Source organism: Python bivittatus, unplaced genomic scaffold, assembly GCF_059951505.1.
Source record: "Python bivittatus isolate LINGU-HERP-01145 unplaced genomic scaffold, Pbiv_v1 ctg000690_np1212, whole genome shotgun sequence".
NCBI lineage: Eukaryota > Metazoa > Chordata > Lepidosauria > Squamata > Pythonidae > Python > Python bivittatus.
Window position 1 is genome coordinate 21,173,605 of NW_028277096.1, and position 23,896 is coordinate 21,197,500.

The 23,896-nt window shown below is 40.5% G+C and overlaps 1 protein-coding gene across 3 annotated transcripts in view; it reads right to left on the reverse strand.

The window, feature by feature from the left end:
- The window catches only part of VMP1 (vacuole membrane protein 1), a 116,172-nt gene that overhangs the window by 25,342 nt on the left and 66,934 nt on the right, over nt 1-23,896 (reverse strand). For all 3 annotated transcript variants that reach the window (XM_088152514.1, XM_088152513.1, XM_088152515.1), the window contains one exon: nt 6,585-6,665. In XM_088152514.1, coding sequence (XP_088008640.1) covers nt 6,585-6,665 — 81 coding nt within the window. The remainder of the gene's footprint in view (nt 1-6,584; nt 6,666-23,896) is intronic.

Genomic DNA, 23,896 nt, shown 5'->3' on the forward strand with positions numbered 1-23,896 from the left:
CAGTCCTCAACAACATCAACCACTTAAGTGAAACCAGAGCTTAAGAGAGGTAATGAGACCCATAATTGTCAAGTTGGAAGTAAGCAGTGGCTCTAACGAGAGGGCTTCACAACCATCTTTTTTGGGGATGGGCCCGGGGTGCCATTTTAATTTCTTTTATGTGGTCCTTTAATAAATCTTAGTTGCTAGTCAGGAAACTAAGAAACGCCCCCATGGACCTGCCAAAGATCACATTATTTTGGTTTCAGCATAATATGGATTTCTGTACATCTGCATTTTTGGAATTTATTTTTCCCTCTTCGGTTTCTAGACCTCACTGTTATAGAAAGAGGCTGGGGAATTCTAGGAGTTGAAAGTCCCCTGTCTTAAAGTTGCCAAGTTTGAAAAACATTGGTCTAAAGCATCATATAAATCCAAAATGTATGCTTAGTTTAAAAAGAGAAGGTGGAGGGGAGACATGATAGCAGTCTTCCAGTATATGAAGCAATGCAACGTCTATGAAGAAAATATGAAGAGAGTGTGGATTTATTCTCCAAAGTGCCCAAGAAGAGGGCTAGAACCAACAGGGTGGAAGCTTGATAGACAGATCTCCAATTCAAAATAAGGAGTCCTTTTCTGACTGTGAAAACCCTTAAACATTGGGGTAGCTTGCCTCCTGGAGTCATTGGGGGCTCCATCCCTGGAGGGTTTCAAACAGGACACCATTTCTCTGGGATGGTCTAAGGATCCCTGCCCTGGGCAGGGGGTTGGACTAGAAGGCCTCCAAAGTCCCTTTTAATCCTAGGATTTATGACGCTGAATCCCCCACCTGCTCCTTTGAGTGAAATAAATGATGATCAAAATTGTTTTTAAAATGGTGTTCCATTTCTAAAGTCATTTTCCTGGCATGGGGAAGGCTGCTATTTGAGATAGCAAACTCTAAAGCCCCTGGAGCACATAAAAAGATTCTCTGGCCATTGAGAAAAATAAGTTACATAAACCCTTGTGTGAGCTTAAAGTATTTACACACATAGCAGGGAGATTTTTCCGAGGCCTCCTTAGAAAATGCCCACAAATGCTATATAAATGCTAAGAACTGACAACATTGTCAGTTTCAACTAAACAGACTGTAAATAAAACACTACTTGCCACAAAGAAGTGTAGAGTGTTTAAATGGTTTGTACATCATGTTTAAAACCTAACTCTTTATCCCTCGTCTAGACAAGGTATGTAGGAGAACCGTCCCAGACTTGGTCCAGATTAACACACACATATTCACATTTCCACAGTGGCTAAAAGAGGCTTTAAAAAAGGCAATTCATAAAGAAAATAGCCTTCACTTTTTGAACTAGTGGTGCTCCACGTGGGATCTCACCGTGCATAGGCTTAGCATCCCTGCCCTAATAATAAACATCAATTTGAAGAACAAACAAGAACAGTCAATAATCAATACAGCTCTCAGTTTCAAAGTTTTTGTGGCTAGAAACTCCAGCTCGGGTTGCCTCCTACAAGCAAGGAAAAGTTTGGATGAACTGCTTGTATAAACTTGTTAATAAAGATGGAGACAGTAAGCCGGTGAGGTAGCGTTACAAATTAAAACCTTTCCAATACTCTTGACGCTGGGAAGAGGCTGTTTTCCATGAACTTCTCCTTTTCAGAAGTTTTTAAATGGCTCTCTTCTTTTTATTTATCTGTATGATTGGGCAAACGGTGGGCATGCTATTATGATTATACCGGTTGAGGATGATGCATTCACTGCATCTGGAAGCAAAACCCAGAGAATAGGAGACGTGTGTTTATTTGCATCAGAGCACAAAATGTACCGAGGATTAAGTTTTGGGATGTTGTAATGGACTGAAGATTGAGGAAGACAGAGCTGGGGACAGCTCAACACTCAAATCACTTTTCAAATTAAAGCACACAGATGCTTTAGTATTGCACAACCTCGAAGAAGAAAAAAAGCCCTCTCAAATTCACCACAAGTGAAATAAATTACACATCTCCATTTTAGGATAAATCACAGTTCCACCCTTTCCCAGTAGCTTGGTCACAGTTGCCAGAAACACAACATTTGCTATTTATTTATTAGATTTATATCACACTTTTCCTTCAGGAGCTGAAAGCACCCTACATAGCACTGCCTCCTCCTATTTTTCCCCACAACTACCCTGTAAGGTAGGGTGGGTTGATGGGTCCAAAGTCACCCCATGAGCTCAATGGCTGAGAAGGGCCTTAGAACCTGGGTCTCCCTGCTCCTAGTCGGACACCTTCACCTCCACCCCACACTGACTCTAGGACTGAGAGGAAGGACTGGCCCAAGGACACCCTGGGAGCTTCAATGGCTGGGAGGAGGATCAGAATCTGGATCTTCCAACACCTGCACCATCACACCACACTGGCTCCCTGAGAGGCATCTGGCTGGCAATTGTGGCAAGCAGGATATTGAACTTGACCAGCTTCACTAGATCAGCTTGACCAACTTCACTAGAAAAGGTAGACCAGCTGTGGATCCTGCAAGCAGGCTAGGCTCTGGGCAAGCTTTGTGGGATGTGGACTCCAACTTGCATGAGAAAGCATGGTAAACCTCCTTCCTTCCTTCCTTCCTGCCTGCCTGCCAAGCCGTTATGTACAATATATGTACTATGTACAATAACCCTGGGGGGCTCACAAAAACACTTACTTACTCTTCCCTTGTCCCACTTATTGTTTTTTGTTCTCTTTTGAGTTCTTGCATAAGAAGCACAAAGTGTTAATGGCAGACAAGGTGGACTGAAGTTGCAGAGAAATAGCCAGAAAGCTTTAGGCTGGCCCTAAATATTATCTTCTCAAGAGACAGGATGGCCTTTTCTGCATGGTGCAAAAAGACACAAAACAGAAACATATCTCATTCTGCATCCAAGTCAGCTCTAACGCCTCCTTAGCCTGCTATTTGGGGTTGCCAATGGGCAATTTTTAAATCAAGGATGTCTTCAATGGAGGAAACCAGCCTATCAAGGGCTGAATGTGCTTGGAGGTTAGTGTTCCAGCCCAACAGGGAGGAGGAGACAATCTCCTCCTCAAGGAGGAGACAATCAAACTGTAGAGGCAAACTGAACTGTCCAGGTGTCACTGCAAAGAAGAAACACGATTGTGTTTGCCTTGTCTTAATGTTGCTTTTCTTTAAAAAAGAAATTAGAATTCTAATGATGTCTGTTAGTTTAGCAAGCAAGATTAAAGGTAGTCCGATGGCCTCCAGATGCATTGGAACTGCACCTTCTAGAATTTGTAGATAGCATCAACATGCTGGCTATGAATTCTGGGAATGGCTTGGATGGGGGGGTCCTCGCCTAACGACTGGTGGGATTCGATCATTAGGTGAGGACTCCTAGAATACTGGCAGATGCAATCTTAGGCCACCTAAAAGAAGCCAGGGTTGGGAAACTGGGTTTGAAGATACCTTGCTGAGATTGAGTCAGCTTAGGCCTGGTTGGGGGGCATCAAATCAGCAAATCTTTTGTATCCTTTATATCTTGTATATTATTTTGGATAAGATAAAAGTGAGATGCAAATTGTTTAAATGCATACAACAAAATACATTCTCTCTTGCTTCTCATCGTAAGCCAGATGCTATCTCACAGCCTTACCTACTTCTACAAGGTTGTGGTGGAGAATGAAATGATAGGGAGAAGTGAAGAAAGCTTTATCTACTCTCTCTGAGCTCTTTGAAGGAAGCGGGAGATAGAAATATCTAAAGTTAACTAAAAGTACTATTATAAATAGTATTGATTGCAAATTTTACTCTAGTACCTCAAAAATGTGACCTTAAGAAAAGGAGAATTTGACATCCTACCACAAGTTCAAAGCTACTGCTAACTCCCATCTATTTACCAAGGGCTCCAGGAAGTTTATCTTCTATAGGCATCTCCCTTAATTCTACCCCACAATGATAATCTGGTGAAAGAGAGTCACTCACTGAGCTCCATGGTTGGACGGGGGCTTGAATCTTAAGACTCTACAGTACTGACTGTCAAAAACAACAAATGCACCTTAGCATCAACATTTAAATCAAAGCTCACCCTCTTCTATATAAAGGGTATCTTGTAAACTCTTAAAAATATATCTTACTTAGAAAAAAAAAATAATTGCATGACAAATATGCACTGAACAAGGAGATCATCAAAGCATTAAGTAGCAAAAAAGGAAAAGATTGGCAGGGCAGGCTTATGCCCCAACGTTTCCAGTTACCCTTTAGTTCAGTTTGGCTCAAGTCAACTGATTCATTTGCTTCATAAGAGGATAACAGAGACAGTGACTCAGATCTATGAAGAACTTGTTGCTGGCGCACGCGTGTGTGTGTGTGTGCGCGCGTGTGCACTCCCGGCTCAGGGTTAGGAGGGACCAAGTGGGGAATGGATCGGGGTGGGTCCTCACCTAACGACCGGTGGGATTCAGTTAATAATGGCATTGGGGACTGCCGGGATTGTCATCGGTAAGCAATGTGGTCACATGACACCGCGCTTTACGACTGCATCACTTAGTGACGGAAATTCCAGTCCCAATTACCATCATAACTTGAGGACTACCTGTAGTAAAATAATCTGGCATACATTCATAGGAGAATTCCCAGGTACTCTTTTTTCCCAGATCAGTAGTTGCATCCGTAATGCATCTACTAACGCAGAGATAGGGAGCTCTATGCTTAAACCTAAGCTTAACCAATGGCTTAATATTTTGTTGACTTGCAAATTGTTAAACAAAAACTTTATACACAACAAGCATTTATCATTTATATTGTGCTGTAATACTTCTCTTAGTAATACAACTGTAATTATTTTCCTTAAAAAAACAACCTTAACTGAAATTATCTGTTTGCTACATAAACCCCATGGCTTGCTTGACTTCTGTATCAGACTCAACGGAGCATGCTTCCTATTCAAAGGTTTCTTTACCTTCTCTTGCGAACCTTTATACTTGGAAAAGTTTGGAGACCGCATAAAGGGAGAGATACCAGAACAGCATTTACTGAGACTGAGGAAAGGCTGGACAGTTTGAAGGGGGAAGACACTGCCAACCTAAGTATCCATACCCCAATTTGCAAGCCCAAAATAGTAGGTTCCCTGTCTCCTCTGGTTTTAAGGAGAAGCCAGGGCAAAGTTTGTTCTCTGCTTCAGAAGCTGGAGATTCCATAAAAGTTAGCAAGACACGAGTAGGCTGGATAGGAAAATGATTTAACTTGGTATAAAACAGCTTTTGATGTTTTCACTTGCCTCAAAGGGCTGGCCTGGGACCACCCAAAAAGGATGAAAAATCATCTGCTTCTCTTGTTTCAGTTTTAGGGGACCTCACTGGGTGTGCCTTGAATAAACTGTTTCTCCCCGCTATAAATGCTGGATGTGATCACTGATGGGACTCTGGGAACATCCACTTCATTTATTCTAGCCCAGTGTTTCTCAACCTTGGCCATTTTAAGAGTTGTGGACTTCAACTCCACATGCTGGCTGGGGAATTCTGGGAGTTGAAGTCCACACCTCTTAAAATGGCTAAGATTGAGAAACAATATTCCAGCCAATGTCCAGTAGTAATCAGTACGTAACCATGGAATATTCAGCCACAGGTCTAATTTGGCTGCTGAGCTGATCCACCTGGCCCATGGGCTTTAAGCTCTTCTCCCAAAGCTCCTTCCTGCTGCCTTGTCTTCTCCATACTTCATCGAAGAGCTAAAGCAACTGAGATTCACCATGGTTGCATCTGCTGCGGTTCCATGACTTCCCCAGAGCAGGAAGATAGTGACTGACCTCAGCTGGGTACCCCAATTACAGGTCTGCCAACATGGCTTCAGAAACAGCACCAGTCCAGAATGAGATCCTGTTGCTGGTGGGCAGGGCATGAATTCTGGCTCTGCCTGTAGCGATGTCATCCAATCCATGGAAAGGGGACAGATGAAACCCCCTAGCTTGATGTCTCAGTCTGGGATGGAGAGGAATCTGGCTTCAACATGTAATTTATAAAACACTGATAATTGCCACTCAGCCATGAAACTCAGAGATATGATATGAAACTCAGAGATAAGATATGAATCTTGGCCAATGGTTGACTCTATACCTAACCTAGCTTAAGGGGTGTTGTGAAGGGATGATGAATGTGAAGGGTAGAGAACTGTCCTGAGATGGCAACCTGCATTCCCAAGGGCCGCTGAGACCCTGTATCTGGGCTTCCAGAAAAAGACATGGCCAGCTTGGATTCACTCCCCAGCAGAAAAGCAACCCAACATGTATCTTCTGCCTGCCAGAAATTTGACAGTCACCCCTAGTTGCCATGAAAGGCAGAAATAACACTCTAAGAACTCAGCCACAGAAACGAAGCCATTGCCCCCTGTTCCAGCAGGATTAACCTGACCTCCTCATCTAATTTTGTTCTTATGAAACGAATCTTCCCCTTCTCCTCCCGCCCCCCCCCCATTCCTTCTTTTTCTAATTGATAGAACTTCAATGCAAAGCACCTTCCTTCTTTTGACTACAAGGGACGCAATTTGTCAGAAAAAAAATTGGGAAACAATTTTAAGGGAAGAAATCACATGGTTAGAAACAGGATCAACAGACTAAATACATTTATTGGAGACAACTTACTGAAGCACATGCCAGGATGCCGAAAAACCCGACTTTCTGCACCAGGTTCTGGATTGCCAGTTTAGCACGAGAGGCAAAGTCCTACAAAGGAAGAGAACAAGTTAAGAACCTCAAATGGTGGGAAAATAAAGCAAAAAAAAAACCCTGAGCATGGAGTTGCCAATTCCACAGGATGATGGTTTCTCACACCTCACCTCCCCACCCTATATTGAGCAATTACACAGCTTTTATTAAGGCAGACAAAAACATAAAACTGGCACGGGGGCGAACCAGGCTGAATCAAAGGGCAGTTCTCAACACTTCAGAGGCCCGTCCTGAACTCTTCCTGCTAGTATGATCCACTACAGACCCCATGACACAGGTTATGCCTATCACTAAAGAACAAAAAACTTCCCATCTGGCATCCCCACCCCCCCCAGGATGGCACAATTGCATCGAGTCTCGCAGAAGTCAACAAAAAGCTAATTCATTGCAATTAGCCACTGGCAAGTACAGTATGTGAACGTGCTATGTTGGAAGGAAAGGATCATAAGCTAAAATGTCCAGAAAGATCCCTACACTTTTTGAGGGGACTGTTGCTGCCTAATATCACAAAGGGTCCCAGACTAAAGGAAGAGGTTCAAGAGTTATGTGAAAGCACACACACTTGGCATGTTGAACGCAAAGAGTTGGCATCTCTGGTTAAAAGGATTTCAGGTACCCTGGACAGGAAAGACTGCTTTGCCTAAAATGCTCAGGGAGTTATTGCCAGCCTAGGAGGAGATGTTTTTCTAAGCTTTCTACTGAGAGGAAAGTCCTTCTACATCCAACTTTGCAGTGAAGCTTCTGGGCACAAATTAATTTTATGCCAAACAATGGCCATTCGTTGACACTTTTGAACTTTGGTGTTGGAGAAGACTTCTGAGTATATCATAGCCAAGAAAACAAATCAATGGATCATCGAACAAATCAACCCAGAGTTCTCACTCAAGGCACAAATGACCAGGTTCAAATTATCCTACTTCAGATACAATATGTGAAGAACTAGCTCTTTGGAAAAGGCTCTAATGCTGGGAAAGGTGGAAGGAAAGAGAAGAGGATGAGCCAGGTGGAGGGACTCAGTTACAGTGGCAATGGGGGCACCATTGGAAGACCTTAAAATCTACATGGTCACTAAGAGCTGACAATGATTTGATGGCACATAATCAATCAAATGGCCATTCCTATCAGTCCTGCCACTGCCTATGTGAACTGGGAACCCAGGAAGGATGCTGAAACTGGGCCTTCAGGGAAGACTGCTCACTGCTACTGTTCCACTGCTCCCCAACCCATGTTGCAAATACAAAACAATAAATTCCACAATGCTGAATTAGAAGTGCTCAATGTCCCTGATGAAAAAGTAGAAAGGCAATTTAAAACATTAATTATTAACAACAAAGTCTCTACAAAACTCGAAGGGAAGGAGGCCCACAAGAGAGGGCCTTCTGGAGCTTGGGGGCCATGACAAGGAGGGCCATGCAACTTCAGAGAGTAGCAAGAAACTCAACAAGGCTTCTGTTTTCATGCAGAATTAGGTCCACTGTTCTTGTTTGGGGAACAAATCAAAAGGAGACTCAATGAGAAAGAAGAATGGCAACATTTGGCGGTCAAGTTGAATGACAGGTGTCATGTTCATCAAATGCACCGTGCCTCATCTCAGGCAATTCATTTGGGGTTTTAGTTAATCACAGCTTGTATCACTGCTTGGTATGACAAACTGTGGTTATCTTTTCCTAAATTCAGCTTGAAATATGCCACCTTCATACCATGGGTTATGGGGCAAAGATAACTTCACTGTTACGGTCCATGGCCTACAGCATTCATCACAAGGAGCAGCAAGATTTGAACTAATTTCAGGAATAAAATGAACGTTCATTAAGGTAAAATTCTCATATTTATAGAGCCACAAGGAAAAGTGCAGCCAATACATTACAGACCATGATTACAGAGTGGTGGCAATATACCACCAGCCCCTTGCCTTTCCAATTGATCCAGTTGAAAGAAACATTACATGTGTCTTGTGAAGGCCATAAAACATGGATAAACATCTCTTTCTCTTCTGTATCATGAGGGCACCACTGAACATGGTCCAGGAGTATTACCATATCTCCCACCAGAAATGTTGATGGTAGGACACCAAAACATGATAAACCACGGTTCAGCTCTTTAATGCTCAAGTGACGATGTTAGATGGGCACTGAGTGAGAACCAGGAAGCCATCACCAGATCCTCCAGAAGTGGAATGAGCCAGGGCAATGCAATTATCTTTCTGTACCCATGTAAAACAAGATTTAGTCCTTTCAAATCCTAGTGGCAAAAAGAATGAAGGAGAAAACCTATATTTAAGCCAATTATTCCCAACTAGAAGTTTCCAGACAGACTAGAAGGTCTCCAAAAAGATTTTAAAAAGCCTAGAGGAAACCTCGAGGAAAAAATTAACTGAAGCCAATAATTGACTTGCAAGATTTGTGCTCTGCTCTGAATTGATATCATCCTTGTCATAGGATAATTGCCAGGAATGATGGGAGATGTAATACAAAACTAATGTGCAGGGTACCGCTTTCAGGAAGTTTTTGTAACTCCACATCAAAATCAGACCACTAGATACACTTAAATATAACATGTCCTAAACTGCTCCATGAAATTAATTTATTAAATAATAGATTTATAACTCACTGAAGTAGGAAAAAAGGGCTCAAGATCTTCTGGCAACTTGTATAATGCACATTAGTACTTCAAAGAACATATAACAGACCACTATGAGGAAAAAATGTAGCTTACATAACATGAAATAAATCTGTAACACATATATTATTAATCAACATAGTATGAAAAGGAATTCTTACTAATCCCAAATGGACTATTTTTTTAAATATTGCTTCTAGAAGATGTTCAAATTCAATTTTTTACTGTATTTTTATCCTGTTGTACAACATAATGAGTCTTACAGAACGGCTTAGAAGAGCATAAAACCAAGATTATTTAAAACAGTCACAAAGTCCAACAAAGTCATGGCACAAGATGAAGAACAGTCTAAAAGATGAAGCCCAAGATGCATTCTTCCAACATCTGTGTCATCCATGTGCCTTCTTGGTGGCCACCCCAGACTTTTGGAACAGCCTCCCACCTGAGATCCGAGAGATCCCTACCCTTTTAGCCTTCCGGAAGGCTGTGAAGACCTGGCTCTTCCCCCAAGTATTGGGCTAGGATGGCGGTTGAGCTGGGAGGCTGTTTGGTCTGGTGCCAGGGGGGAAAGGTACTTGTGCTTTTATCTTCGCTTTTATGGATTACTGTGAGCCGCCTTGAATCACTGTATGAGATAGGTGGCCATATAAATCCTATCAATCAATCAATCAATCAATCAATCCAGTGGCCAACCCAATACATCATCTTTTACTGTTGCTCCCTAGCAGCTAATATTTAGGACATTCTACCTTGAAGTTTGGGAATAGTACTTGTCTTCAAAATTAACAGCCAATAACAATCCTACCATCTGTGATATTTTTTTTAGATCTGCCCCCATTTTTAATATGGCTACGCTAGCTGCCTTAAGAAAGTTTAAGGTCCTTGGAGGACTGAGTAGCAGTTGCTTGGAGCAGGAGAATGGTGTAACAACTCATATTCTATCTGTAGGCTTCTAATAAAGGTCCTTGGCTAGCATGGGCAGCAAGATGTTGGACAAAATGGACCACTGGATTCACCCAGTAGCGTTCCTCATGTGTTCCTCACAATGTACTTGAGCATCGTGACCCATCAGTTCAGGACTAGAAAGTCAATACTTGGTAGCCACAGGGACTTGAAGCCACTACTGTGGGGACCTTCTTAAATAGGCTCAGAGGCAGCATCTTACTGGACCATTTGTGGCAAAATCTTTTGACAAGGTTCATGATGTTTTTTGCCATAATTAAACTGTTATTCTTCAAAGTGCCACAGAATTCTACTTGGTTTCCACAAGCTTTGGGAAGTAACCAACCAAAAGCTTCAGGGACCTAAATAAAGAGTCACTTTTTATGAGACGGGTGACTATATGATTGATTAAATAAATAATAAATAAATAAAATTCTTGTCAACCAATCACTTTGATTTAAAAAAAAAAAAATCAAATGTTCTATCACTAAAATTTCCAAATGAGTTTACATTAAAGTGTAAGTCTATTCTGTAAGATTTACAGGATGAAGTTATCACAAATCTTTCTCACGTACTGACTGAGAGATACATATTTCCGTATATATCCATCTAGGATTTCAAAAGTGAACACTTAAGTGTGAGAGTAGAAACCATTTTTGGAATGAGAAATAAGAATCTTCAGAAATAACAGACAATTTGGGGCAAAAGCTTCACATTAGAGTTTAAGTCTATTTATAGGATGAAGTTCTTACAAATTTTTCTCATGTACTGATTGTTTATTTTCATGTACAGGAGTTTTAAATAAGCTTAAGACCAGAAATCAGAAATAAGAATCGACAGAATGAGCCCAAATGTAGCATATAAAAATAGGACCAATGAAAGTTTTGAGGAAAGGTAACTTTGCAATAGTGAAACTTTGCAGTTTAAATCTTGTATAAGTATAAAATTAATAAATGTATACTTCATTTAAATTAAAGCCATATACTCAAGGTTTGTTCTTCCATCAGTCATTTCATAAAAAACATACTATTCTGAGAAGAGGTACTCGTTGCTTTTAGGAAATTCCCGTTTATATCCATTTTATCTTTGTTGGTGTTTTTAAATGTTTAATCATTTTTAAATTTTCTTGAGCAGTTGTTAAATGGAGGGGGAATTAAAAATGCAATAAATAAACGAGAGGATGGCAAAGTTACTTTTTACACAGTAGCCTCCCAACAATAAATATACACACACACGACTTGAATCTAATTAAACTGATTATACGGTGATGAAATCCAAAATTACTTTCAAATTTTTATTGTGGTAATTTAAAGCTTATTAAAGCAATTATTTTTAAAACTCTGCTTATTCATTAAAATAATTTATTGTCCATACAGTACGTTCTTGATATAACATTTTCTCCTCTTGCTGGCTGACTAGCTTACTGCTTGGGAAAAAAAATAGAAGAAAATACTTAATTTGGAGTTCACAATTAGAATCTGCAGAATCAAGAGTCAACTTCTCTAGGATTTTCTCTGCAAAATAGGCTAATTTTATATGTCAGCAAACTGATAAAATTTTAATTAATTGGCCACTGATTTATTTTATGTGGAAAGAAAGAAAGAAAGAAAGAAAGAAAGAAAGAGAAGGAAGGAAGGAAGGAAGGAAGGAAGGAAGGAAGGAAGGAAGGAAGGAAGAAAGAAAGAAAGAAAGAAAGAAAGAAAGAAAGAAAGAAAGAAAGAAAGAAAGAAAGAAAGAAAGAAAGAAAGAAAGAGAAAGATTTTTACAACTTTCACATATTAATTGAATCTGGTCTAACATTTACTGCTAAGAGATAAATAACATCACACAATGTTATACAATAGAAAACAATGTTGAATCTCTTAACAATCAGGAAAAGGAAATTAAACCTAGCATATATGCAGATTGAATTTATAAACTGTGCAATATTCATTCCCACACCATTGGTATTCAGTTTAAAATAACTCAAGTTTCTATAGAAACCAATGAATCTTCCAAAACAAAATTAATATATGAAATAATTTTTATTTGGGATTTATAGGTAAATATTTGATTCTCTAAATACTCAGTTCTTTAAGGTTCTCTCACCAACTCAAGCAAACTGATATATTTTGACTGTAAACTGATGGTAAAAATAGAATTTCACATGCTAACATCAACTAATTTTTTTAAATAAAAGGTTTGATCTTTATAGTTCTTAACAGGAGTAGTGTGCAATTGCTATATTTAAATATATTCATCTAAAAGATGCAGATCTAGACATATTTTAAAAATAGATTTTCAAAATGCTGAACGGCTACCAATCACACTTCTAAATACAAAAACTATACATTTCAACAGAAAAAAAAACGGAAACAAGACAAACAGGAGGAATTTTCACCCCATACCCAAATTCTTCTGTCCAATGAAAATTTATTTATAAGTCTCTCAAACATGGAAAATGAATAATAAACCATCATGTTAACAGTACAGAACAAATCCATACTATGCACTTCGTTAGCATTCTGCCTAGTTTTAGTGCAGGGCAGTGAACTTGAATTTGAAAAGTAAAATTATATAAAGCTTGCACATTAAATTTACACAAACCAGTCAGTTTTTAGGGTCACCATTTGTAGACTGACCTCTCCAAAACACTTGCCATGCATTTGAGATGTTTTAACACAAAGCACTCACATTTCGGGAAAAAGTAAAGATCTTTATGCCCAGTTTGGAGCGATTTAGACAAACATTTGTCACCTAAAGACATCCGGATTATCTATGCCTTCCCACCCCCAGCAAACTCTGAATCTTTATTTTCAACACTAATTTATTTAATGGATCTAGTAATTCAGAAAAATTAGTAACTGCTTCCAGACGGTGTCACACCTTATCTCGGCTTGCTCTGCAATTGATGCCAGTTAGAAACAAATAACAACAAACTCCTATATGTAGTCAATAGCAGATCTAACCTGCTACAAAAAAGGGGGGTAAAAACTTGTTTGCCCTAAATTAAATATAGATATTCAGAAATACAGGAAGACAGTTTGATGCCCACTAAGCCAATTTCGGCACAGAAATTTAGCTACGCTGGAATATCTGAGCAGCTATCAATTCCCAAATTAATGATGGTTGAGAATGGATTAACAACTGCAGGACGTCTGGATTTAACATCAGATGTGATATTTCTAAACTGGAGCTTTTTCACTGGTAGTTGTGGATCTTCTAGAGATCTTCTAGAGGCTAGCTGGAGATTGATGACTTAGGAACAGTTCTGGGTTAGCTGAAGGGGAGCCATATCTTTAAAAAGGAGAAGAAAAAGAAGAAGCGAAGAAGAAAATATTTCCTCCTATAAAGGGCTTTCATAAGAAGTTTCCCCATAATGTCCCTATTACAATACTAGATTTGAGCATTCATGTTTTCAGTTCCTATTTTGCCAAAACTGTTTCATAAGGCACGTGGGCTATTGTGATATTTACAATTTAATTATCCTGTCAAGGCGTTCTTGGTTTGGTGGTAAAAACTTAAATACATTAAAAATAAAAGCCAAGGGTATTGGATTTTAAAAGAAAAATACGTAGAAGCAATTCCAAAGTTAGTCTGACTTTCTTTCTGACTTTTACTCCATCTAACTAGAGTGTCCTCATGCAACCATTGGGAAAAAAGGGAAAATTGTAATAAAAGAGACCCACTTGTCTTTAAAAGAAAATGAGGATGCGGAACAAGAAAAAATTTAATCCTAAAGCAGAAAGCATTACAAACATGTCTCATTTTGAGGAGAAAAAATACTAGGCATATTATTCAATAACATGGATTTCAGAACAAACTGAGTCTCATGGAAACTTATTTAAGGCAGAGATCCTGGGTAGATACCTACATATCACAGAATGAATTCAAAAACTAAATGGATACAGCTTCTTTTTATTTTGGAATTCTTGATATGCCAAAATAATTACACAATAAAATTAAAAAATAACAAGTTTTTTCAAAATATATTTCTCAATAAATTTCTGCATTGTGGGGATTATTTTTGTCTTTGTGACTTTTATTATTTTTTTTAAAGGTGTTAACCAGGAGCATTTTTCTAGGTAATTTCTAGCAGGGTGATTTACTGCATGCTAAAAACTATTAATGTCAAAAAATGTTCGGCAGGTCTTTTATACCATACCTTAATCGTCTGAAACGTGATTTAAAAAATGAGACAGGAAAACAGAAACAATTGCTAGAGTGATAAAGACCCGAAGGCAAAGAGATTCTAACATCTGCAAGGCAGATAATATCTAGTAAATAAATGGTTTATTCATACAAAATGAATGAACAATTTCAATACCTGGTTTCTAGATTTTTTAAAGTTTCAAGTTCACTTTTCTTACCATTTAAAAAAAACAAACCTAACCACCACCTAGTTCCGATTTTATCTTTTTTTAGTGAGCATTTTTTTTTAAAAAAACAAGACATCCCTTCTGCACCTATGATTAACGAAAAAAAAAAGGCAGTTTCAATTCTCAGATGCCACAGGACAGTTTCAGAACTTTTTCATCTTGTTCAAAGAAGCAAAGAGATCAAATAGATTTCACTTCAGGAAAAAGCTTTTTCAAGCTCTTCACATTTGGATCAAAAATAAAACAAAAGTCATCTTGAAGAGAGAAAGAAATATATATATATATACACATATATACACATGTATATGATATTTCAAAGTTACTTACGGACAAAACATTATTTTTCCCCAATTAAAGATTATAGATTTTCTTCTCCTGTCTTCCTGGTTATTGTGAATCATTTTCTTTATTGTAAGTATATTATTATTATTTTTGCTCAAGACTGTTCCTATCAAAAGCATGACTGTTGTGGGACTAGAGAAAGATTTCCTGCCTGTAATGCTATACAGACCGGGAATAGTAAAATGATTAGTTATTACTTCACTGGATTAATCATCAAATAAAAAAGCAGTGCTGGGAATAGTGGTGAAAAGGATGTTGAAAGAATAGACAATTTCACAAAGCTCACATTTTACAATCCATAAAAGTGATATTCTCTATTACTGTAGTGTTCTAATAGAGGGACAAAATTAAAATGACAATTGCTTACTACTAAAATTAAAAAAAGAGGGAAGCTCATTATATTTAAAATTAGTTGATAAAAGACAGTTTCATTTTTTGTCTCGATGAGAAAGAACTCTAGGAAAGAGATCAAGATCTCTTTGGCTGCTAGAAATTTCCTAAGGGAGATCTTTGCAGATGGATCTGAGCTTCAGATAAACAGGAGGTCTCTGATGGTGTGGATTTGAACTGAGATTGTTGTCCTGTTACAGGTATTAAGTCATAATGTATTGCCACCAATGCTGGCTGGGGTTAGTTAGCACTATGGTTAGGCATGAACTGGAAACAGCTTTCAAATTATATAAAATATAAATTTTCTTAATAAATTTAACAGCCCAGACCCCACTCTCTACAGTTTACCTCTGTATGTATATATCTGCAAAAGTCTGTGCAGTGTATTTAGGCATGACTTTTGGCGTGTAGGACCACGAGGTGGTTTACCTAAGGATCTTTTTATTCCCACAACAACCAACCTATAGGCTGTGCTGAGAGAGATTAATTGGCCCTATGTGATCCACAGAGCTTCCATAGCTATGAGTAGACGTTTAAGTAATGAGGTTTTTATGGAGTTGGGTGGCCTCACAAATTTGACAAATAAATATAGTGGGAAACCCAAATAAAATCAGAAATAAGATTTATATGAGGTTCACATGGATCCCAACGTATGTAAAAAGAATATCACGGTTGGAAAGGAGGGGGGATGTGGATGAAGAATATTTGTTGAGAAAGGAAGGAAATTTGTTGGGATTTGGAGAGGAGTTTTTACTTTAAACAAAGCTAAAATACTTTGGATTGGATGTGAAGGTGTTCTCCAACTAGAAGGAAACAAGAGCGTCCAATTCAGTGAAAGATACAATGTGAAAAACAATTCTCATATCTAGCTCTTCTATTTCCAAGAGCTTTTGCTTGGATTTTTTCACTGCCTCCTATAGCTTACCCAACTCTAATTTTCCTTATTTGCTGCTATTTGTAATAACACCCCCCTGTGAAACAACCCTGCAAAGTGGTGGTGTGCTGCATATTTTCTGCTAACTCTTGCATTAGTGACAGCCCATTTTCTCCTTCCATTCACACTCCTTGGAGCCCAAGTCCATTCATTTGACTAGAAATAAAGTGGGCTGTTTTAGTTCAGTTAATATTTGAAGTTTTAAAGTTGAGAACCAATTGATGACCTTATGAATTTCCCCAAATCTGCAATTTGGTGATTTTCAACGTGTGTTCCAAAGAATCTATGTATTTCCCCAAAACCTTCTATTACAAAGGGCTTCAAGATGCAGTTGCAAAGGGAAAGGTGGACCTACATTAAATATATATATTTAACATTAAATAAATCTCTTCAAGGAAATTTCAATAACAGTGAACAAATGGGAATGGCTGAAAATACTTGGTATTGTGTTAAACCATGGATTCCTTCTTCTTCTACCAGCAGTGGGGTCTAGACTGATCTTTTTTTCCTTTAACAATTACATTTTGATTCTTCCAGCTGGACATTTCTATCCTGGATTGTCTTGTCAATGGGCATGGCCCCAGCTTGCCTAAAAGACAGCATTGCTCCATTGTGACTAATATTCCCTGGCAATTTGCAGCTGCACATTTTGTGGAGTGTCAAGGGAGAGCATTTTGTGGCTCATACAGTTCCAATAAGACAAGGGCAAAATGTGAGTCCACATCTCCTGTGCCATATGAACCGACTATGCAACCAACCTTCAGAATTGTGTACAGTTGTTCCCGGGGGGTAAGCAAGGGACTGAAAACAGGCCTTGGATCGGCAAGTCATGTCCTCTGTAGACATCCAAATATTCAACTGCCTTCTTCGCCCCTGATTTTCAGTTTCTCTATTCAACCCCCAGCTATCACTTCCATCAACTAAATGAACAGCCAAATATGCCAACCATTCAAGGCATGCCAGTGTGAGGGTAGATCAAGAAGCAAAGAACAGCAGCTGGCCAAAAGCTTCGTTCATTCATTCTGTCCAACCCAACACTGTCAACAGGGCATGTCATTGTATGACAAAAGTAAGCAAACGTTCAGGATCATGTTTTTAAAAAATAAATAAAAGGGTATACCAGTTTTGACCCCCCAAACACTTGAATTTCTTGACTCGCCTCCTGGCTTTAGCTACAAACATAGGAAGTACCTCTGGACTTTACCACAAAAAGCTGAGGTGTTTGGCTCTTCCATGGACCTCAGCTTTACATATGGCAGGATTCCCTTTTCAGGAATCGAGTAGCAGGCCCAGAAGTAAGTCCCACTGATTTCAGCAGGGCGTACTCTCAAGTCAATGTGTGAATGTGGAATTGGTGGCAATTTCATGCACTAATATTTTGGGGGCAGAAGAGTCACAAAACTTTTCTGAGGACTAGAAGTACATCCTCTAATTAATACAAAGAAAGGGAGCAAACTACTTATTGGACGTGTGTAAAAAAGTGTTTCTGTACACAATTTAAGATATGGTTTTTTGACCACAACAGCCAGGAAGTTCTTGGTTTAAATCTGCAATTAACTTAGTAACTCCTCTTAAGCAGCTCAGTTCTCCAATTCTATCTTAAACTGAGGCAGTAATACCCCTATCTACTTTACAGGGGTATTGTAAAGGTAACAACTTAATAACACATGTGAAGTGCTTCAAACAACTGGAAGCACCATATAAATGTTAAACATACTATTAAATAGTCTGAAGCAAAAGGGATTCAAAAGTGTTGTTAAAAACAGCAAAATACTCCATTTCCTTTTTTTCCCCTCACTTTTCTACTATGGGTCATACTTTGCCCAAGAATGAAGAAGCAGACAACACGGGGTCATTCTCACCTCCCTGAGCTGAGAAGCTACAAGCTTGAATGAAGAAAGCCACAGCAATTAAGAGGCCAAGGAGAAGACTGAAACACTAAAGGCCATCCAGGAATTATCCTTGGCTGTTTCAAAGGGCAGGAGAACATCTAGAGGGCTTTGGTACCAGAAGAGAAGATCTCCTTTGAAAATCAAGAGAAGAGTCTCAAGAAAAAGAAGAGTTTGATGTTTGGTAGTATCAGTTCTTCATTGGCAGAAAGATTAGGATATCTTATCTCTGGTTTTCTTATATAAATTGTAAGATATACAACGGTATTCCCATATTATATATATTCCAGCTGTCTTGGACTACAATTCCTAACATCTGGAAAAAGAATGCCCAATAGAAACAATGAGAGTAACCCAACACATCTGGAGAACAACAGATCAGACAGACTGTCTATGAAATTCCCTAAAACTCTATTATTCTATTCCAGCCCATGTCTCTTCCTGACATACTAGTTTTCTACATGTAAAGTGTAATGGTATGTGGAAATGACCTTGAGAGATGAGGGGAAGAGATGCTGCCTAGGGGACAGTCAGATAAAAGACGGGGAAGCCCGCAGTTGCATAACAGTCAGAGAAAGAAACTTAGAAAGGACCCTCCCTGGTTTCTCAGGCTGTAAAAAGAGATGGCGGGAGATTTGTACTTTCAGACTGGCAAGATTCTGTCAATGTAGCCTAACAATAAAGTAGAATTAGCTCATCTTGTCATGTTTCCTGTCTGGTCTACCTGGGAGACTGACACAAAGAGATCTTGTCATGGACTGGACAGTGGAACATGTGACCTTTCCTGGGCTAGAAACATAGTCAACTTGCACAGGCTAGATCAACTGGCTCTCCAGTTCGAGAAAGAATAAATTGAGAAATGCAACTCTCCAATCACAAGTAAGGTGCTGTAATAAAAATATGCTTAAATTCAATTTGCCAAGGTGGCTGACCTTTTCTTCTTCCTTTTGGAAATCGTGGCGAAAAGTTCTACCATAACTGACAGAAGTGAAGGTAGGACCAGGAGAAACAGCTTCAATTAGGTACATGAGAATTTGCAGGGAAAGAATGGAGATCGATGAAAAGCAGCTGATGGGAATCCTTTGCAGCGTTCAGGGAGAACCAAACCGTGTCAGATGAGGAAAAGAGAGAAGAAAGTTAGCAAGAACCCAAGAATCAGGGTGGAGGGAAGAGCAGGCGGGTGGCTGGGTAGGACAGGGCAGTCATGCTGACGGCAAACCTTTTATATCCCAGGTCCAATAATCCCTGTCTCCTCCAGTTAAAAGGATGTGGAAGCAATTAATGCCCCCAAACCTTTGTCTGCCCAAGATCCTCAAAAACCTGCCCATGTTAATATGAGCAAGATGGACAGAGAACTTGACCTGGCATATGACAGCTCTCACAGAGAGGAGAGCAAGAAAAACTGTTGTGATTCATTTCTATCCTGCCTCCTTCCTACAAAGAGCTTTGGGTCCCATACACAGCATTTCACACACACACACCCAATCTATGTCATCTTTACAGCAACCCTTTAAAGTAGTAGTAAGAGAGACGCGCAGATTGATTCAAGGTCACCTATTAAGTTCCATGGAGGAACACAGATTGAGGTGAGATCTTCCCAATTCTACTCTCTTGTAGAGTACATTAGTAACAACACTGAATCTGATGGCCAGGCACCTTTAGTCCTCCGGCACATTGACTTCCTTCCCTCTGCTCTCTGAGCGTGGAGGATTTCTGCATTTTTTCCACTTGGGCTTCTGCCTGACCTCAGCATGGCAAGCCCCCTTTTAAGAGGATCTAAGTCAACTCAGGGAACCAGTTTGGGGTAGTGTGAAGAAGGCAACAGGCTAGAAACCGGGAGACTGTGAGTTCTAATCCCGCCTAGGCACCAAGCCAGCTGGGGGACCTTGGGCCAGTCCCTTTCTCTCAGCCCTGGGAAGGAGACAACAGCAAACCACTTCTGAAAAACCTTGCCGAGAAAACTGCAGGGACCGGTCCAGGCAGTTACCAGGAGTCAAAAAACGGACCTGAAGGCACCAAAAAATGAAAAAAAAAGTTGACTCAGGACACCCTTGGAGCATCGGCTGAATGTTCAAGGTCTTGAGGGTAGAGAGGGGGAAAACCTCCCAAAGAAATTAACTTTTATTTTTTATTTTTTTAAAAAAAAGGGGTGTGTGGGAGCAATCAGCAAGGAGTTTCACTTCCCTCTTTTCAGATCAGCCTAACAAAGGTAACTCAACACCTTCGGTCTGAGATTTCTTTTCTTTCTTTCTTTCTTTCTTTCTTTCTTTCTTTCTTTCTTTCTTTCTTTCTTTCTTTCTTTCTTTCTCTTTTTCTTTTTCTTTTTCTTTTTCTCTCTCTTTCTTTTTCTTTCTCTCTCACCGGCCAACAGGTGCGTGAGAGTTAAAGGGAACATTATGTTCTCTCGCGGATGGCCAAAGTAGACTGGGGAGGGGAGGGGAGGGGAGGGGAGGGGAGGGGAAGAACAGAGGGTTTACACATTCATTACTCAGCACTTCTACCAGCAACTGTCTCGCCTGTTAACTCGTCACTTGCTCGGTTCGCTGGGAAAAGTCAGGGAAAAGGAGAGATGCTCAGCTGACAGTGTGACTCACAGGCGTGCGCACGCATGCACGCGCACACACACACACACACTGGGATACCTTACAAACAGAGTTTCAAAGAAAAGGAGCTAAGAACTTGGCTGGGGAACTGAAAGAACAAGCCAGTTGGAAGGGCAAAACCGGCGCTTTATCATCACAGAAATAAATTAACACATCTGCCTGCTTCAAGCTACAGAATTTAGAGTCACCGAAGGAGAAATCGGGCCAGTCTGCGTTTTTACACTCACTTATGCAATTTGCACTTCTTGAACTTGTGCCTACTGTGGACCGTGCTTGCGGACCAACATTTGAGCTGTTCAGCATTTGGAAATGCAAAAAAAGAAGAAAAAAAAAGACGGGAGCGAGGAAACAGCTCTGTGAACTGGAAATCCCACAAAATAAATGCCACCGTTTAAACCTCACATGTGTGACGGGAAGCCGTCGCTGGCAATCACTTTCAGAGCCGTCTGCTCTGAAGGCCTCCGTGCAGCGCCTCCCCTCTAGCGACTGCCCACAGCGAACAGGGGATGAATGGCACCAACCCGCCTGTGGCCTTGCCAATCCCACTGCCCCGTAACAGCGTCCTGGGAAATTGATTATTTTGATTGATATAGCTGCCCATCTCAACGGCATGACTCTGGGAGGCTTACAACAATTTAAAAAAACAACAAATACAACTGTAAGCCCATCAAAACATATGAAACCAATACAAATTCATTAACAACATCCACAACTGAGGTCTAAAAAAAAAAATCTATATTCCACAGGACCGCTATAAATTTTGCTCTGCTCCTGCTACGACTGCTTGTTAGAAAAACTCCCGAGACTTTTTAAGAATGGGGGTGGTCTCCATTTTCCATTCTCTTTCCTCTTCCCTGCTCTTCCCTTTTCCTTTTATGCTCTGCCCTTTGCAGGCGTATACTTGAAAGTGCACATTTTCGGTTGGTTCATCTGATGTAAGTTCCCCTCGGAATGCTTTTGACTGATAAGGACAAGATAAAGTACTTCAAATAAAGTACTTTCCCTGATAAAACTTGAAACGGAGGCCAGGAACATACATTAGCTGCATGTCTGGACAATGAGATCCTAACAGCTGCCCAAGAAGGCCAGGGGCTTATGCTGGCTTAATTTCAATTATTACCTTACTCAGTTTTTACCCCACTTTTCTGCTGAAGCTGAACTGAACCTGTGTACAGGACTTCTCGATGGCACGTACATCAATTTTCAGCAAAGTCCCATTAAAGATTAATGTTTAAGGATTGGAGGGCCAACAACAACTCAAGGGGTGGGGCTTGAGCATTAGGGTGGGGCATGGGGGAGTGGGCAGAGCCTATTAGCGCCAGGTGAGAAAAAAGGAAGCCACTGATGTAGAGCCTGTTGGAAACGGAGGAGAGAGGCAAAGCAGATGTTCCTGAGTGGAGGAATGTTCTGCCTCCCTCTTGACCCTGGCACCCCCCCTTTTGTTTCTTCCTATAAAAGATCCTGAAATGTTGGGTCATATCATGAGATTTGGCCACTCTGCACAAGGACACAGAGTGTAAATATCGGGGGGGGGGGAAAGGAGGTGGAGAAACCCTTGCATTTTGTTTACTCATTTATCCTGCTTTTCTGGGGTACCAGCATCACTCTTTTATCTTATGCTATAGGTCTCCCAAAGTCTTTGTCAACGTGCCCATCTCTCGCCTGCATTCTTTCTACCTTAAAATCGCATTCTCTACCTTGAAGCACCGCGATGTATTTTAAATACTCGAGAGCCAAGGGCCCATCCTTTTAACAAAGCATCCTATTCCTCAGTCACAGGGAAGGTGTCAACAAATTAAACCATTTATTTCCAAGATTCTCCTTCCTTTCCTAACCGGGTAGCTCGGGGTGCTTCCCAGCCAAAGAGGCAAAATATAAATCAAAAATAAAAAAGAGAAGGCAGCAAGCTAAAACCCTACCAATATCCTATTAAAAGTTCATATTTCCTCATGCAAGTGTTCCTACACAAACTCAAAGGGCCCTGCCCTCATTTTCTGGAAGCTGCCCGAATGTCTAGTTCCAGCAGGAAGGAATTTCCAAGATGGCTTTTCAGAGCACCCGGCCTGTTGGTTCTTGACGCAGGGAAAGCACAGTTGGCCAAGAAACTCCCTTGAAGGAGGCTCCACAAGGCAAAGCCAGGCAAGTCAATGTGCTCCAGTCTTGGCCCAACGGGTGAAAGGGTTAAGACGGATCCACCCAGGCCTGCTTTAGCAAAAGGAATGCCCTCAGGATTCTGGAATGTACAACATGCAGACAGTTCACTTGGTGGCCACCCATTGAGGCAATCCTATCCAGAGACAAAGAACAATGAATAAAAGAAGGGAAACGAAGGAGCAGGGCAAGAAAGGGGCGATGGGAAAAATCCAAGCGTTGGTCCAAACAGGATTTTTTCCTGGGAAGGGGAGGGGAGGGGAGCAGCCCAGAGGAACATTTCCTGTTTCTCCAACATGGTACCTCCTCCCCATCATCTTTCCAACACCCTCTTTGTGATACCAGCTTGCAAACTATTTTAAGTAAGGCCACTGCTGGCAAGCGACGAATAAATCTCAGCAACAAAGTCATCCTGTCTGGCAATGGAGGGAGGATCTGAAGAGTGTGTGTGTGTGTGCGCGCGTGTGTGTTTATGCGTGTTGAGAAAGACTTCAGAAGCCAACTGGAGTGGATTTTTATACTAAGCAAGAAACAGAAGCTTGGCTGCGGGAGGAATTACGTACAGCCAGAGACATGCCCAACACGAAGTTCTCAAAAACCAGGATCCAAACGAGGCGCATAACTCATTCCGTGTGCCCAGCAGGCTTTCAGTATGCGGATTGTTCAACAGCACACACCCACGTGCCCACACAGATACATCCAGACTCTGAATACTGCTTCTGCAGCTGCTTCATCACCATTCTGGCTGGAGAGATTGGACTCCAAATGAATCTCAGACTGAGTCAACAGAAATAAAGCAACTCTCTGAACAATGGCTTGACAGACAGGAATCAAACATTGCAGGAAGCCACGGTTTGTTTAATCATGGTTTACTGGAAGAGCCTCAATTGGCTAGGTACACCTAACGTGCAACACTAAAGGTGGTGTGTCAACCGCACCACAGACAGGAAATTGCTTGCCTCTAGGGAGAGTTTTGGAAGCTAGGAAATTATCCATCGGA